General features: G+C 29.4%; 1 protein-coding gene across 1 annotated transcript; it reads right to left on the bottom strand.

Moving 5' to 3' along the window:
• Positions 1 to 7713: 7713 nt before the first annotated feature.
• On the bottom strand, positions 7714 to 15161 carry LOC135951790 (uncharacterized). The gene is made up of 4 exons (XM_065501514.1): positions 14931 to 15161; positions 14610 to 14842; positions 8011 to 8181; positions 7714 to 7940 (listed from the first exon to the last, which is right to left on the bottom strand). The coding sequence occupies exons 1-4, from the start codon at positions 15126 to 15128 to the stop codon at positions 7715 to 7717; spliced, it is 828 nt and encodes a 275-aa protein (XP_065357586.1). The 5' UTR covers positions 15129 to 15161; the 3' UTR covers position 7714.
• Positions 15162 to 19053: the final 3892 nt, after the last annotated feature.

Genomic DNA, 19053 nt, shown 5'->3' with positions numbered 1-19053 from the left:
TTTTCTGAAGGCCCCAGATATCTCCGGGATCCAAATCTTCAACAATTCTGTCAGACATACTTTCGAGAATTTTGCTATTTAAAATCAGCAAAATCCGTCCATAAATAACGGAGATATGAGCAAAAATCCGAGACAACCTCTGAAAATTTCATCAAAAAACACAATGTATTGCATGCTTTGACAAAAAAACAACAAAACGTATGGTTGGATGTGCAAGCTATGCGTATTTTGTTTTTTTTTGTGTTTTGTTTCTTTTGGCGTTGTTGTTGTTTTTTATACAACTAAACGTTTGTTTGGTTGTGTGTTGGTTTTTTTGACAAAAAATCAACAAATCGTATGTTTGAATGTGCATGCTTTGCGTATTTTGTTTTTCTTTTGTGTTTTGTTTCTTTTGGCGTTGTTGTTGTTTTTTATACAATTAAACGTATGTTTGGATGTGTGTTGGTTTCATTGCCTTGCGTATTTTATTTTTGTTTTTTCTTTTGGTGTTTTGTTTCGTTTGGCGTTGTTGTTGTTTTTTGTGTTCTTGATAAATTTAGGATGCTGTACGCTGAAAGTGGGCAATGTACATACATACCTATATACTTATTATAAAAAATAATAATGCATCCACAACAAAGGTGAAGGGTATATAAGATTCGGCATAGCCGAATATAGCACTCTTACTTGTTTTTTCTAAATCTTCCAAATTTAGCGTATTTTTAATTTTTGATTGATAATAACTAAATATGTTTGTAGTTGTTTGCTTTTAAACTATATAATAAAAAAATACAACATTTAGGCTTTTATTTTAACAAAAAAATTTTCCGCATGTTTGCGCGCCTTTCTTTAAATTAAGATTTTATTAAAAGATTAAATAAATGAAAAAAAAAAATGGAAATAACTCTGTAAATTGTAAACGTATTGTCCAATTTTAATAAAATTACCCATGGCAGAGGAGGTGTAGGTGAGTTTAAGTTTTGAATTTGGAGTTAAATCACAAATACTCGCGGGAGCCTCAAGGCCTCAAAGTGAGGTAACTCGGGATGAGAAAAAACACTTGTTTGGTCAAAGCGTTAAATTTGGAATCCCTCTAACTCAGAGTGTTCTTGACCGATCTTGTTGAAAAAAATTGCTATCCGAATAGACTATCTTTGTGCAAATTACGTCCCGATCGGAAGACATCAGTTTTAAAAAATTTTTCAATGGACTTGAAAATTTTTTCTTTTGTGAACATTTTTTTTTATAAAATTTTTTATTTAAAATTTTTTCAGTTTTTACTTAATAAGGCATAATCTTTAAAAAAATATATAGAAAAAATCTAACATTATTGCCTGAGTTAAGCGTCACTTTGGATGCGATTCAACCCACTGTGCGGTGGTTAGTAAACTAACCACTTCACTCCACAAAAAACCTTGGAATGGGGTGGTTTTTTCATGTTTTGATTAATTTTTTCTTACTGTAAAAATGTAATTGTTTTGATTTTAAATTTATACACAAAAAAGTGTAACCACTTTATTTAGTACAAATTTGTTTCACGTGTTTACTCTTACAAGTGTTTTGTAAGATCAACAGCATCAAATAAAATAAAATAAAATTATTTTTTTTAAAAGAAAAAATAAGTTTTCGGTTTAGCGGAGTCGATTAAGCCATGTCTGTCTGTCTGTCTGTCTGTCTGTCTGTCTGTCTGTCTGTCTGTCTGTCTGTCTGTCTGTCTGTCTGTCTGTCTGTCTGTCTGTCTGTCTGTCTGTCTGTCTGTCTGTCTGTCTGTCTGTCTGTCTGTCTGTCTGTCTGTCTGTCTGTCTGTCTGTCTGTCTGTCTGTCTGTCTGTCTGTCTGTCTGTCTGTCTGTCTGTCTGTCTGTCTGTCTGTCTGTCTGTCTGTCTGTCTGTCTGTCTGTCTGTCTGTCTGTCTGTCTGTCTGTCTGTCTGTCTGTCTGTCTGTCTGTCTGTCTGTCTGTCTGTATGTCTGTCTGTCTGTCTGTCTATTTTGTTTTTTCTTTTGGTGTTTTGTTTCGTTTGGCGTTGTTGTTGTTTTTTGTGTTTTTGATAAATTTAGGATGCTGTACGCTGAAAGTGGGCAATGCACTTTTACTTGTTTTTTCTTATATTTAATATCTAATAATTATTATTTAATTAGTCCAGCCAGTGCCGGACCAAACAAATTTTTATTCATGGTTGTTTTGGTTAAATTGGAGATTAAATTAGATTAGGTCTGCTGTGTCCATCCTTCTTAATCGAGTGTGGCCACGGTTATCTAATATGTTACGGGCCAGCGGGTTTGGGTGAACTTCAAGTTTTTTTAAAATATTTTTGTACATTTTTAGAGATTTCAGTTTTTACAATGGGCACGTTTAGATCTTTGTGTATATTCGCGTTTTTGATATACCAGGGAAGTTTACAATCTAAACTAAGCGTAGAGTTTCTGCCAATAAGCCAATTAATTTGAATTGATTTCAATTTCATTTGAGTCAACTTTGAATCTATATGACTTTTCTATGTAAGGCGACAATCGAGATGTATTCCGAGGTATTTCACTTCCGATTATTTCACTTCCGATAAAACTTATTTGAGTTAAATTTTATTTTGATAGCAAAAATTGTAAAATATTTCTGTATGTTAAAGTGATTTTCGAAATGGGCATTATATGGGGGCTATGTCTAATTATGGACCGATTGTCATAAAATTTGGTGTCATAATTTACTTATATTCAGAGATTTATGCTAATTAATAAAATATTCGAGAGTGGTTCAGTAACAAGAACTAATATGAATTATCACAATTTTATTTTAATTTTCCAATTTTTCACTATAAATTTGGTTAATATGACATTATTTTATAATATTGCTCCGTTTTAATAAAACAATTTCAGAATATTATTACTCAATCCGTAGGCTAACATAGAGACGAGACGTAATTGTCAAAAAATTAAATTACTCCTGCAACAACAAAATAGATGCTATTCAATGTATATTGTTGTTGTATCAGACATATGATGTGTTGTGTTTTTGTTTGACAAATCGGAGTGTCTCGTCTCTATGTATAATTCTCTATGCGAGAAACGTTAATCTTTTTACAACCGTAGACAAATATAAATTTTTTACCATCCCATAAAATAAGGATTACTCGAAATTTCCAAATAAAATATTCAAAAAGTTAAAAATCTTTCTATGAATGTTAAGGTAAATTCACATTTTTTTTAAATAATATGCATCGCCACGAATTGCCCCTTTTGCAAAAATAAACTTCATTTATAAATATTTTCTCAATGATTGTTGTATTTTTTTCATTAATATTTATTTTAGATTTCAGTTTTATTCAGTTATAATATAAATTTTAACGACTTCTAAATTAATATGTATTTATTTGTTTCAACAATTGATTGCTTAAGACTTGGTTTGATTTTAATATGGGGTTAAGAAAAAACAAATTCAAACGCAATATTTTAACTCTGAATTTATAAATTTTAGTATTAATTAAATTTTATATAAATATTATTGAAACATTATAATTGCAACACTAAAATAGCAAGTGTTTCAGATTTTGCCAATCATTTATCAAACATTTTTCAAATTTTGTTTATTATACAGAATTATTATAATTAATTTAGTTTTATACCCTTCAGTATATATTCTGGATCGTTATAGATAGCGGAGTCGATATAGCGATGGCCGTCCCTCTGTTGTTATGAACTGTTCTATAACTGACAAACATGATTTATTCGTCAATACATTCGTCACGAACCCCTAATAGTTCAGTTGGTATGTAAAATCGGAACACAAATATCTGAGCAAAAATTCAGGACAGCCTTTTTGTTATTACCTATTTTTGCCTATATTTCCTAAGTCATGTAAATATGGATATCAAATGAAAGGCATTTCAATGACCTTTCAAAAGCCTTAGAAATTCGGACCGACAATGACTTAGTTCCGGGAAAAAAATAGTTTAACAACATTTTGTTTTTCAACCAAAAAAATGTTTTTAATCATTATCTTATTTTTTGTTCGAAGGGTATATAATATTCGGTACAACCGAATTTACTTTTAAAGTTTTTAATTGAAACAAGAGCTATTAACTAATTTATATAAATAAACTATATTTAATTAATATTTTCCCCCAAAATGGATTTTTTTTTAAATTTTTCTTTTAAATTAAAATCTCTCCAGATAACGTGGCTTTTCAAACTAATTTCTATGATGTCACGTAGATGAGTCAAGTATATGGTGGTCATGAAAACTATGATACTTAAATAGGCTTCTTCTACTTTCGGGCCTTTTAAAATGATTATTACATTACGAAATTTACACTTATTACGCGAAGGCATAACGTAAATCTAGTAATTATACCGACGACTGGTAAATTGTCATTCCTTCTTAGTGATAAAAACGATGGAAACAATAATGTATGATGAAACAGTATGCACTAGTCTAGTTTGTATATATCCAATAACAAACGTTGAATTATCGGTCATCAATCATCATAGGATTCCATTTGCGTCTCTCTTCATATCCAAGTCGATAATTGGAAGGAAATGCTGACAGGGTTTTCAGTCTGAACAAGTCGGCGCTAGTAACTATTTCAGGATATCATGTCACCTACATTATACAGAAGTCAACGACTAGAAGATTTGATGGAATAATTTAATGGTTGAAGCTAATCGTGTGGTAAACAATATTCATCTGTCTGTTTAGATATGTTGGATACTTGTTAAGAGATGTGTAAATTTATCGCTCTATAATTTTTTGTCTTTTGTTATCCAGCGCCTCAAATTGCCATTAAAGTTTAATTGCAAAATCGCGGAACAGATGGAGATGGCATGAATTCCTTAAGATGGCATGAATTCGATATGTATCTAAAATTACCATAAGTAATGATGATACTTGTAGGTGTTTAAATGTCCGCAACTAGCCTACGAAATATTAAATGTTTTCATCTGTCATTATATTAAGACTCTAGTAAATTATTTTACAGTTTTTTTTTCAATTCAATAAATAATTAACATTTGAGTTATTTACTGTTACTTAAATGTACAGTATCGGTAAAAACACATTGGACAAAAATTAATTCTTAAGTTAGAAAATTAATAAAACAACAAAATTGCATTCAATAAGCAGGCGACAAAATATATTGGACTAAACTGATGAATGAGAAATAAGTAAGAGAGTAAGAGAGGAATGACAAACTTATATATACCCTTCTAACGAAGGTGAAGGGTATAATAAAATAAAAAGTTACAATTTTTAAATAAAAATTTCAAATGAACATCATTCTTAAACTACTTAGTATAAAAGAACAAAAACTGTGGAAACTATTCACCGAGGCGGTTTATCAAAATACACAATAGCTAAGGATAAAATATCCATACACGCGAGCTTCCAGAATTATAGGTTCGCTTAGAAACCATTTATATTGCAGAAAATTAGACTCGAGAATCCAAAAAATTAAATCTAAATTCATCGGAAAATAAAACGGTACTCCAAATGGAAATTTCGGAAATATAATTGGAATATTCTGAAATTCGTTTTATTTTCCGATGAATCTAGATTTATTTTTTTAGAATCTGATGGAATGTGTTCATATAATAGACTAAATCCCAAATACTGTACTGAAACAGTTAAGCATGGAGGCGGACATGTTATGGTGTAGGGTTGCATTTCTGGGGAAACAAAGGACATTTACAAACAGGGATATAGAAATAAGTTTATTCCGGGAGAAGATTCTATATTAGGCCCATTATAAAATGCCCTGCCAATGGATATTTAAACATGACAATGACACTAAACAAACATAAAAATTGGTGAAGAGGTATTTAGAACAGGAAGGCGTTAATGTCATGCAGTTTCCAACACTGTGTGCCCGACCTAAATACACATTCAAATTGGTGAAAGGCTTTTTAGAACAGGAAGGCAGTGGCCTGCGCAATCACCCGACCTTAATTCTATAAAAAATGTGGGAAATAGAAAAGTTAATCGGGAATTGGAACATCGAGATCCACATAAAATGTATCCAACTATAAATGATATATGGTCATCTATTACAATGACACCAATAAAGAATATTTGTTCTATGCAACAAAATATTAGTATGTGTTATATAACACTGTGTGTACATTTTTTAATCATGGAAATATAACCATATACAGACACCACTATGTGATAAAATACCCAAAAAAAATCACTCGTGTCTCCCAGTTTTGCCCAGTCATGCAAAATTCCAAATAATTTTTTTAAAACTGCTTAAAAGTATGCTTTAGTTTATAATAGTTTAATAGTTTATGGCCCAAAACACTTAAGTCCTTTAGTTTTTTCTTACTAATATATTGACCTACCTAAACGGTGTTAAGAATAGTTTCTAGGAAGTTCATATGTTCTAGAAAGTTGCTTATTGAGATCTTAGGTACATTTTTGTAGTTAATTGTTTCTTTGAATGTTGAACGGTTTGATACCTATGGACCAGAACAGGGGAAAAAAGGTAAAAAATCGATTTTTTTTTAAGTTTTTTGCGATTTTGATCTTGAAGATGAAGTTGTTTTGATTTATATGTTCATAATTTTTGTTCTTTATGACAAGGTCTACTACTTTGCCTCGGAGAGTAAATCAAAATTCCGAATTGTCTGCCAGATATGAGCCTGAGAAAATGATCACTTTTTTGCAAAAATGACACCGAGCGCCCAAATCTTTGGGGGCCCATAAAAAATTGCATGACTTTGGGCAAAACTGGGAGACACGGGTATTTTTTTTGGTCTTTTATCACGTAGTGTTGTCCGTATATAGTTATTTTTTTCTATTGCACTGTGTAATCCAATATATTTTGTCGTATAATTTTTCATCTTTTTTAATTTTGTTAAATTTTTAAATATCATAACAAATACTGAACTTAAATTTCGTTGTTAAGGTATTTGCAGATGACAATTCTGTGTATTAATACTTTTTAAATTTTAAATATTATTAAACCCATCCGGTTTGTCAAGAAATCATTTTGTAAAATACATTTCTTATGTATTCAAAATATTTTTTATGTTGTTCATTATTGTTTTGTTGCAAATTTTATTTATTTTTATATTTATATCTTTACATTTATTGTTTGGCTTATTTGTATTTATAAGTATATACCCGATGCCATAGATAAATATTCATAGAGCGGAAACTCTCTTGTCAAAGACCTAACTCAAAAGACCTTGTCAAAAACCTAAGTGATGGAATGTATCAGTAAATAAAACCAAGTGAAAACAAAAACAACACTCGTATATGTGCTTTTTTTAAATAATTTTTTTGTTTGAGTTTTTTTTTCTAGTTTCCGCTCTATGTATATTTCTCTATGCTCGAAGTATTTAGAAATAAAACGTGTATGAATTGTTTTAAAAAATCTATGAATATTTGATAATCGAATACCAGTTTTGTTTAGACAATACATACATTTTTGAGAAATATTAATACTTAGCATTATCGTCTGTAAATACCTTTAATATTTAATAATAATGAGGATGTATTTTTATTTTAGTGTGCACTTGTTGTTTCTAAAATATTTACTTTCTTTGGAATTGAAAAAAAAAAATTACAACGCGATATTTGTCCAATTTGTTTTCACCGATAGATACTGAATAATGCATTTACATACATACATATGTACCTATTCTTACTATTCGTGCAGTGCATGAAGTGTAGTAACTTATATAAATCTGAAAACTGCATTATTGCATAGTTACTAGAATATGAAACGGTGTTTTTTAATTGATATTCATTTATTAGCTGGCTTATCGGCCCAATACACTTTATCAATAACTTTGAAACCCAGTTTCTCAAACATGGAACATGATGGCACATTATCAAAAACCACCGTAGCAGCCACTTCAATATCTTTTTCGGCCAGAACTTTGGACAAGTAACGCACTGCCAAATTGCCGAGTCCCCTGCGTTTGTGAGTATCCAACACACGCAGCAGTCCAAGAGACCCCAAAGGACGTCTGTAAAATATAAATAATTTGGTATTTAGTTTGTTGTAAGATGTTTGTTTTTTCTTTCTGATTAATTTACATTAAACACCATGCCACCAGTTGGTCGTCTTCAAATAAACCAACCGAGTCATTATGGCGTATTAGTGTCCTGATCAATTCAATTGAATATGGTAACCTGTGGGACCATAAGTTATTTATCTGTTCAACGTGACATTCTTCTAGAGGCTTTAGTTGTATATTGTTGGGAGGACTGCAAAGAAATACATTGTTTTTAATAAATAAATTCAAAGTTCCAAATAAATGCATATTTTTAATGGGAATATAATGAAATTTAGAGTAACGAAAATCAAATTTTATGTGTTAAAATAATATGTTAAGAATTTAAAAAGGTTTATGTAGTGGAAGCGAATTACGATCAAATGGTGATCATTTAAATCTAACTGAAGCGATATATGTGTAAAAATATATTCAGAGATTTTAAACATAAATCTAACAAAATATGTATATATTTTGCAGAAAATGAGTTTCTAAGGATGTAGTACAATATACTAAGTTTATCATTCCGTTTATAACTTCCACTTTTTTCATTTGCGACCCCATAAAGCAAATACCGTCACCGCTAAAATAATAATACAAATTAGCGTTACCATTATCTTTTAATCGTTTCGAATCGATATAAAACCATTTAAAATTTATATAATTATGCTGCGTTTAATGTCTTGTAATATTAAAGACTAAGAAATAAAAATCGTGAACAAAATTTACTCAAATTTCAACAAAATTATGTTTTGTACATATATTTTGGATCATTATTGATATCGGAGTCGATATAGCGATATATGTATGTCCGTCTGCCTATTCCGAAGCTCTCAAATAACTTACAAACATAATTGATACAAATACAGAGCAGGGCCCTATTACACAAAACAACTTATCAACTTTTCACTTAGCATTTATCAAATTGCATTTTTTGGCAAAGTACACTAAGCTAATTTTTGCAAAGACTTTGCTCAAACTTAATTTTGAAGGTTACTAAAGTATATAAACAGGCTGTCTGGGATGAAGTTTTGACAAAAAAACACAATCTTTGCAACTGACATCGGCACAAAAACATGGACTTATACGAGGGACAGTTTGTTTGGGCTCCATGGTACTGGCAACCATTTCCGAGAAAATGCAGGCAGTTGATTTTCAGCAGTTGATTTTCAGCCGATTGTTATTGTAACGAAAATTCTAACAAAAACAAAACACATGTAAAATTTACATTCAAAGTACACGCTTGTAAGGAAATACAATTTTGTGAAAATGAGCGAATTCACCTAATTCTGAATAAATTCGAAAATAATCCATTGCTTTTTATGATCGATATGATATTTTGTTGCTATTACATGTGGCTTTACGATAAAGTAATAAATCTGAACAATTTCTGCCTTTTTCGATTTTTCATGATTTTTTTAAAACCAAAAAATTTGGTATTTTCACATAAAAAAAAAATTTTTTGCTTCAATTTGTTTTTATAACTCCGAAACTACTGAACCGATTGAAACACATAATTTATGTGAAAATTTGTACATAGTATGGGGAAAATGTTTTCAAAATTCAATCAATCAAAAGCAGAACATTAACGATTCAATTTTATGTATATCAAACAAAAAAACAAAATTTTTGAAAATGAGCGAATTCACGTAATTGTGAATAAATTCGAAAAGAATCAATCGATTTTTATGATCGATATCTTAGTTTGTTGCTAATATATGTGGGTTTGCGATAAAGTAATAAACCTGAACAATTTCTGCCGCTTTGGATTTTTCATGAGTTTTTTAAAGCACAAAAAACTCCTGAAAAATCCAAAACGGCAGAAATTGTTCATGTTTATTACTTTATCGGTTTGCTTCAGTTTGTTATTTCTTGAACTAATAAACTTTTCTATGTTTATTTTAATAATATCGGACTAACCCTTTTATAGTTATCATAAATTATGTGGAGAAACGTCAAAAAAACACAATTTTAAAAAAAAATTTTTTTTTTTAAAATGGAGAATTATTTGGACTACTGGAACCACAATACATCAAAATTGTGAAGTCGTTTAAAAAGCCTCTAAAATTTTTTCGATTTTGTTGCCCTGTGTAATATTCAATGAAAGGTTTGTTTGTTAACACATTTTAAAACCCACTATAAAGATGGAAATTTAAAACTGTTGTCTTTGGAATTTTTGAACACTTAGACCAAAATTAAAAACTTTTATCAAAAATAATTTAAATTTCGAAAGGCTTGTTATTAGCATATTTTAGCCGTTATATATTTGACCGCTCCTCAGAGGTCTTTGGTGCCCATCGTCAAAAAATAAACTTGAATAGTCCTCAGTTACGCCTATGTAAATCGGATCAGCCAGTTAGAAATGACAGATTTATATTCAAAACATTTTGATTCCTCCCCACTCTGCATCATACTTAAGAGAAAATAGAAATATTTAAAAATAACTATAATAATGCTTATCTAGAAACGGTCCAGTTTGAACGATTATCACTGGACACAAAATGTTTTGGGAAACATTTAAAACCTACCAAGCTGTATTTTGAGGGATAATATTAGACTGCGAGTCTGTCTAATATATGTTGATATCTAAGAGAGTAAAAGTAAAAAGAATCAGGTTAATACTTTTCATAATTTAGGCGTACCGGTGATTTGAATTCTACGCAATAATTTGTACAATCCATCAATAATTTTAATACTTGTTTCAAAAGGAAATTGCTATATTAGCGACTCACTTCGTATGAAGAGGTTTGCTTTATGATGTTTCCCAAAATTTGTTCGTGAGCTGGACCATTTTAAAAAAAGAGCTTTTTTCAGTTTTTTGTAAATATTTACATTTTTTCCCACAATATATACAATGTGGAAGGGAACTGCTGTATCTACTTGTCAAAACAAACATTTTGATACCCATATTGCGCATGTCTGAAACATGATATTTATCAGATTGAATGCCCGATATCAAACGAACTTTAATAGTACTAATATTGAAAATACAATTAACGATACACTTCTTAAATCAAGTAAATTTTTCATCAATCATACAAATAGTGGAATATCGCAATACTAAAGGTCAGGCTGGATATGACGTATAACCATTAGATAGACTAGAAAAGCCCATTCTAATGAAACTCTATGTTATATATGTTGTCTTGGGAGAAAATGTAAATATTTACAAACAATTAAAAAAAAGCTTTTTTTTTAAAATGGTCCAACTCACTAACGGTTATCACTAGACCTTTCGGGTCTTTCGGTTTTGGAATATTTACAGATACTACTTTGATTTAAAATTGATTTTAAACCGATATTTTTACCAATAAAAGGGAAACAAATATAAATTTCTTTGATGTGTTAGGGCATATTTTATTGATAACGCATATTTGGTTATATTTTAATTTAAAATGCATATTTATACATATGCATATTGTCACAATTTTTAATTTATTATTTAATTTATAATTTATTGCCTCGACAAATAGTGTTTTCAATTGAACTTTGTATGAATCTATTTCTTATCACTGTACGGAGTTTAGCTAAAAATTGTCTGGATCGGAACAGTGGGTGTGGAACCTTCTATACAAATTACATATTAAATTTTGTATATCTGTATAACTAAAATTGTGAGATTCTTTTATAATTTTACGTTATTTGTCTGATAATGAGCGGGTGAACATGGAACCCAACATACAAAATGAATAAATATTATCAATTATCTTTAAGTTTTGTCTGAATCAATTTCTTATAATTTTACGATGGTAGAACTGTACTTAATGAGAACAATGGGTGGTAGCAACCAAATTCGGGTATTTATTATCAGGCCTGTCACAGAATTCCATTCCGATCGAAAGTGGAATTAATTCCGTAATTTGCTTCTTCACAAAAAGTGAAATGAAAATTTCTTTCGGAATGAAACCACTTTCAATTTTCAAAGTGGAATTGTTATTTGTTTGTATTTATTTGATTTTCTTAAAATTTTAATCAATTGCCTGTCAAATTAAAATCTGAAATACAGAATTATTAAATATTTTTTGAATTAACAAATTACACGGAATCTGAAGAATCTAAAACGAAATCGATCGGAATAAAAACTACGGAATTGAAACCATTCCGAACGAAATGTGTGACAGGCCTGTATATTTATTTAATCTTCTATCTATCTTCTATATATCTATATAAAAATGAAATGGTCCATGTATGTAATGGCATCACGTGAGAACGGCTGGAGCGATTTGGCTGATTTTTTTTATTCGATTCGATATTTTCAGGAGAAAATTGTAAAGAAAAAAATTAAAAAATTCCGGGTAAAACCGCGTTTTTTTTTTGAGTCCAGTCAACTGTAATAAAAAAGCTCCCTAAAGTATGCAGTAACAATTTTGATATTTTATTTGCAAATAAATAGGAATATACGGTCAAGCCGGGCGGGTCAACTAGTTTTTTATAAAATCCTTTCAAATTATTTAAAATTACCACGATAGGGGTAGCGATGCTCAACGGGTTAAGCTAGTTTTAAGTAAAGCCTGTTTAGAAAGCTTTACTAAAATCGGACAACGTTAATCTTTAACTCGTGAAGGGCAATATATTTTGAAGAAATGCTTTTGCCCCTTCAGAGGCGTTGCCCCGCCTGTTAACGTTATCCTATCATCCTAATATTTTACAGATCATGTTTTCACAATAATCACAATTGAGCGATATGTTATGAAGCTGGCGAAAATTTACGTTCATTAATGTTATTTTGGTCCATGAAAATAAGAAAATAGTATTGGCACTTTAATTGCATTTTGGAAAGTTTTTGATACAAATTTTGCTTGGAATAAAATTTTCACTATGTACTAACAATGAAGCGGGATACATGCTTGGATAAAGTAAAATTATATCAATATTTGTGTAATTAAGTGTTTTTTTTTTTTTAAAATAAAATACAATTTTGAAACGTTTCCGTTATTTTCAAATTATAATATTTGCCAATAGTATTGAGTAGAAAGTCAAAAAAAGTCGTGTTTCATGTAACATCGAATAATAAAAAATATGTAGTAGAATTGGCCAATAAAAAGAAATCTATAAGAAATTATGTTTCTTACCAGATTCGGATTCAGCAACCTCAAATTTATACGAAAAGATGTATGTATGGCCTTAGGAGGGATTTGTGAAAAATAAAACAGAAAATCAATTGTTTATATTATTTTATACTCTATAGCCGTCGCTGGGCCAACAAGAAGCCCATTGTGTTTTTAAGAACTTAACGGGGGGAGCAAATCTCTATGAAAGGTGTATGAAACCAATGGTTGTTGTATTTGAGAATATTTTGGCTGATATTTGGCTGATCAATAAAAAAAAATTTGAAAAATTACACATGAGACTTTTTGTTGCTGCAACGACGATATACAGTACATATACATACATACGTAAGTACTAAAGCACTTTATTATACAATAGATTAAGAATTTTCACTTTTAAAATACATATTTTTAAATGATCACAATTTTTTTTAAACAAAATTATTTTTAAATTGATTTTGAGATGTTAGCCATTTGATTGTTTTTTTTGGTTTGAAATAAGAATAAATATGTTTAAATAAAAAAACATACTTTGCTCTATTCCGTCAGTGTTTTATTTAAAAAATAAAATAAATTTCCTTTTGTCTTAGTAGTTGTGTGTCTTTGCACTTTGATGACTTTTTGCATTTTTAATTTTAAATAAATGACACCTACAAGAGTATTTATGAGTTATATTTTTAGCGAATCGAATCGAATGCGAATGGCGAATATTTATTAGGCTGGCCCCGTTTGTGTGAATGAAAAATAAGGTGTCGATATTCCCTACTAAAATTAAAGTTTAGTTTGTTTGAGGAGACCACTTCTCAAACTATTTTGTTCAGTGTTCAGTATTTGGTGAGCTGGACCAAAGGATAAAAAGGTCCTTGACTAAGGTTTTTATGACCTTAAAAAATTAAATTTTTAAACATTGATACAGGACAAATATTTCTCAAAAAAGGTCCTTGACTAAGGTTTCTATGGACCTTTTTATACCTTGATCCAGGTAAGAAGGATCAAAGGATAAAAGGGTCGTTGACTAAGGTTTTTATGACCTTAAAACAGGACCTTTTAATACTTTGATCCAGCTCAACAAATACTGAACCCAGGACAAACAATTTTCAAAAAAGGTCCTTGACTGAGGATTTTATGACCTTAAACAAGGACCTTTTAATACCTTGATCCAACTCACCAAATCCTGAGCCATAGACAAAACTTTTGAGAAATGTTTGTCTTGGGTTCAGTATTTGCCGAGCTGGATCAAAGGATAAAAAGGTCCTTGACCAAGGATTTTATGACCTTAAAGAAGGACCTTTTTATACTTTGATTCAGCTAACCAAATACTGAACCCTGAAAAAACATTTCTCAAAAAAGGTACATGTCCAAGGATTTTATAACATTAAAAAGGACATTTTTATCCTCTGATACAGCTCACCAAATACTGAACCCAGGACAAACATGACATAGAAAATGGTATCTTTGAATGAATTTTAGTTGGAAACATGCACAAATTTTGTTGGGGGCCACCCTAATACTCATAGATTAATTACAATAACAAAATTTTAAATGATTTTGCCAATATATATTTTTGTTATTCATTTAGGTTTGTTTTACTTACTCGATTGTAAATTGTTTAGCCTGCTCTTTGGGTATATGATACCAAAACGTACTCGTAGGGTTATATTCTTGCTCATCCACTCCACAGTCCCTTAAATATTGCTTCACAACTGGTACCAAAAAGTCTTGATACCCAGCTAATACATAATATTCCGATGAGTCCAAGCACTTTAAAGCTTTTAACATATGTTGCAGATTCTCTCCGCACGTATTGAAAAATATTTGATTAAAAAACTGCAAAAATGTATACAAGCGAAATTGGTTGGATCAAGCGTATATATGTATATACTTAGTATTGTGTATTGCATATATAGTATATTACCTTGGCAACGAATGTACCATCGGACTCCCAATCGCCGTTCAGTGAATAGATGGTCAGGGGTAGCTCGGGTTCCTGGTTCTTCCAATTTATAAAAGTTTGTAATAAATTATAACATGATGCACGATCTTTACGTTTTGTATACAAATCACGTAATGTTGACCATTTATTAATGGGAATTTCTACTAATCTATTTAACATCTCTACGTCACACAACTCGAGGTCTAATACGAACAAAGATTTTTGTCAGACTGACACTTTCAGTTTTTATTTAAATAATAGATTTTTTTTTTGTATGGAGGATGGAATGCACGTGAGAAGCATATAGCGACGAAAGTATTGTTCACGTTTGTTTACTCACAACATAGAATAATTTCTCTTTTTCTTTTCCTTTTTTTTAACAAAATTTCCAATAGTAAATACATATTTCTTATAATAAAAGCTTTTTTTGTTTAACTTTCTTAAATAAATAAACATTTGATAATGTTTAGATACTAAATGTTATTACGAATAAGGGTGGAAATGTACTACATACTTTGTAAATTTGCATTGTAATTTTCAATGACAACGTGAAAACTTCCCATACTACCCGAACAATGCGCATGGGTGAGATGAATACGGAAAAATTAACAAACAAAAAAATAAACTTTTGAATCAAGTCTTCAGTTTTGTACCAGATATTGATTGTTAATCACGAGTTTTGTAAATGTTGTCCAAAAAAGACTTTTTTTTTGTTTGTTTGGAAAAAGGCTTTCGCTATATTATAATATCCATATATTTATTATAGTTTTGGCTCAATAGAGGTTTTTTTCTCAAACCTTGTGATGGGAAAAGGAGGAAAACAAATGTGTACCACCAATTTGGGGGTTATTTTCGTAATAGGTTGAAAACTACGCACTTTTAATTCTCGTTCTTCACAATAAGCGACAATAATAATCAAAAATATGTACATCAGTGACGTTAAAGTGATTGTTGGAAGTAAATAGGTAAAATTTTTAGGTCTGGACGGACATTGTTAAATGTTAGAAAATCAATATAAAAAGCTTTTCAGAATTAGCTTGTGAAGATATACAATCTGAAATTGCCTATTCCAGAAAAATTGACTAGAAAAAAATCCAGGCGTCAATCTTTTGATATTTTTTTAAGAAAGAAAATAATAGAAATTATATTAAAATTGGATCCAAAAATTAAAAATGAACCGTTAATTATTTTTTATAAATATTTAAATTTTTCTTGCCAATAGAAAGTCTCCTAGCATATGCTGAACCCAAAAATCCTGATGTGGGGTCGATCGGAAGAAAAGTGATAATAAATATGTAGTCTATTCTAAACTAATGGTCTGATTATAAAATGATGTACAAAAAAATCGTACAGGAGAACATAAAATTTAAGAAAATTAAACTATAATACAAGGTGAGGTACAGGGTGTAAAGTTGACCACCTATAGTTTGTACAAATAAATTGTACAAATACGCACAGAGATTAAATGAATTGTCGCTATAAAGCAAATGGGATATTAACAAAATTCCTATTTATTTTACTAATACTTAATTTATACTTTAAAAGATATTAAAGTTTCAAATTTGAAATTTTCAATTTTTACTTTGACTTTATTTTGTTTTTCACAAAGATTTCTGCCCTCGGTGTCATTTTCGCAAAAAAAAAGTGATCATTTTCTCAGGCTCATATTTAGCAAACTGTTCAGAATTTTGATTTACTCTCTGAGGCAAAGTTGTAGCCCTTGACATAAAGAAGAAAAATTGTGAACATACAAAATCAAAAAAACTTCATCTTCAAGATTAAAATCGCAAAAAACTTTAAAAAATTGGATTTTTTTTTGCCTTTTTTTCCCTGTTCCGGTCCATAGATAGAAAAACGTTCAAAATTCAAGGAAACAATCAACTAAAAAAATGTACCTAAGTTCTCAATAAACAACTTTCTAGAACATATTAACTTCATAGAAATAATTCCTAACACCGTTTAGGCAGGTCAATATAAGTTAGTAAGAAAAAACTAAAGGAATTATGTGTTTTGGGCCATAAACTATTAAATTATTCTAAACTAAAGCATACTTTTAGGCAGCTTTAAAAAAATTAATTTCTAAACATATTTCGAATTTTTTAACATTTTTTTTTATTTTGCGATTTTGATGTTGAAGATGAAGTTTTTTTGATTTTATATGTTCACAATTTTTGTTCTTTATGACAAGTTTGCAAGATATGAGACTGAGAATATTATCACTTTTTTTTTGCAAAAAAGTGATAATATATTTATATTTCTATATAGGGGAAACTTTCCTGTCAAAGACCTAATTCAGTTGTCAAAAACCTATTTGGTAGGAATCATGGCAGAACAAACCAGGTACAATTATTAGAAAGTATGTTCTCAATTATAATTTCCCTTAAATGTCAAATACATACAAACTAAAGAAAACTGGAAAAACAATAAAAGCAAACGTCGAAAATAAAATAATTTTCAAAATATTTTCAATTTGAACAATATTAAAATTTCTCATATTCAAATTTAATTTTAAGTAAATGCTTATAAAATTAGTGTTAATAAATGTTCTTTTGAATAAAAAATGTGAAATGTAGCAGATAAAATTAAAGATTGGAGTGATGCGTGTGGTGTAAATCTGAAGAAACAATATACAATTTTATTTTGCTTCGTTTCTTTTATTTCTGTAGTTTGACATAACAAGGTAACTGATTGAAAGCTCTCCCTAATAATTGTACCTGGTTGATTCTGCCATGGTAGGAATGTATGTGGAAACAACACTCGTATGTTATATTTTTTGAGTAATAATTATATTTGAGTTTTTCTAGTTTCCGCTCTATGTATACTTCTTTATGTTTGGAGGTACAAAAATTTCTGATGATCAGACATAAGCAATATATACCTCAAACTAATGTAAATTTCAATATCTATTAAAAGCTATTGTCAAAATTTTATTTGATTAATGCATAAACCTGAAATATTTAAAAAATCGGTAAATTTCGGTTTCACTTGTACACCACCATATAATTTTCGGCCAAAATTATTTTTTTTTAATATTAATTACACGGTGTGGGTTATAAGACTTGATGAGTACATTACAAATTGTGTAAAAAATTTCAGAAACACCCTCAAATTCAGAAGTTATTCTGAAAAAACCGTTTTCAGTGATGTTCGTCAAATTATCGATCTGTAACTTTTTGTTCGACAATAAATTTTTTAAAATGTTTGGAAAGAAAACTGACTACGCTTTAAAATGACGTTCTTTTTTTGATACATTTGACAGTTATAAGTATCTAATAGAAAAGAATATCTAAAAGAAAAACTGAATTTATCAACTTTTTTGATTTTAGTCGTTTTTCTTTGCTTATTTTGATATGGAAGCTTATATAAATTTATACCAATGTATATGTATAATTTAGTTCTTAACAAAACATGGTTTTAATTATTTAAATCGGATGAAAATTCTAAAAGTTATTCAACTTTTCAGTAACACCTTTTTTAATTATTTACTACCCCAACCATATGAATAAAAACAAAACAAAAAAGTATATAAAAAAAAATATTTGTAAATTTTTTAATTTTTAAGGTAAATTTTTCCGAACTTTTTTTTGAAAAGTTTAATAACTTTTGCAATTTTATAATCCATAAAATTGTCTTTAAAATATGATGCAAATAAAATAGGGTTTCATAGGAAAAAATTAAAATAACTATTGTTGAATTTGAAAAATTACGAAAAAAGTAAAAAAGAAAGCGAAACTATTTATAAAAACTTACACAATTTATTGGAATATAGATTTTATGCATACATTTTATGAAAGCATAATTCTTTACCTAACCATAATTGTTTAAAATTTTGAAATCGGTCTAAAAATGTATGAGATAGAGGTACTATAGTACTACGACCCACCCTAAAACCGTTTTTAATAACTCAAAATTTTGAGGGTGTTTCAAAAGCTTTGAAAACGGTTTTAGTATGTCCTCACCTAGGCCTACAACCTCTATTAGGTGGCTTTTCAAGTTCTGACAAAAGTGTCATTTTGTAGCAGAGTGTTATTTATAGGCTATAAAATGTCCAAAATCTAGTGATTATAATTTATATTGGATTTAGGCTGTAAGTTAGAAACTGTTA

This window comes from Calliphora vicina, chromosome 2 (assembly GCF_958450345.1).
Source record: "Calliphora vicina chromosome 2, idCalVici1.1, whole genome shotgun sequence".
Classification (NCBI taxonomy): domain Eukaryota; kingdom Metazoa; phylum Arthropoda; class Insecta; order Diptera; family Calliphoridae; genus Calliphora; species Calliphora vicina.
Note: the sequence above shows the minus strand (reverse complement) of the source record. Positions and strands in the feature narration are given on the sequence as shown.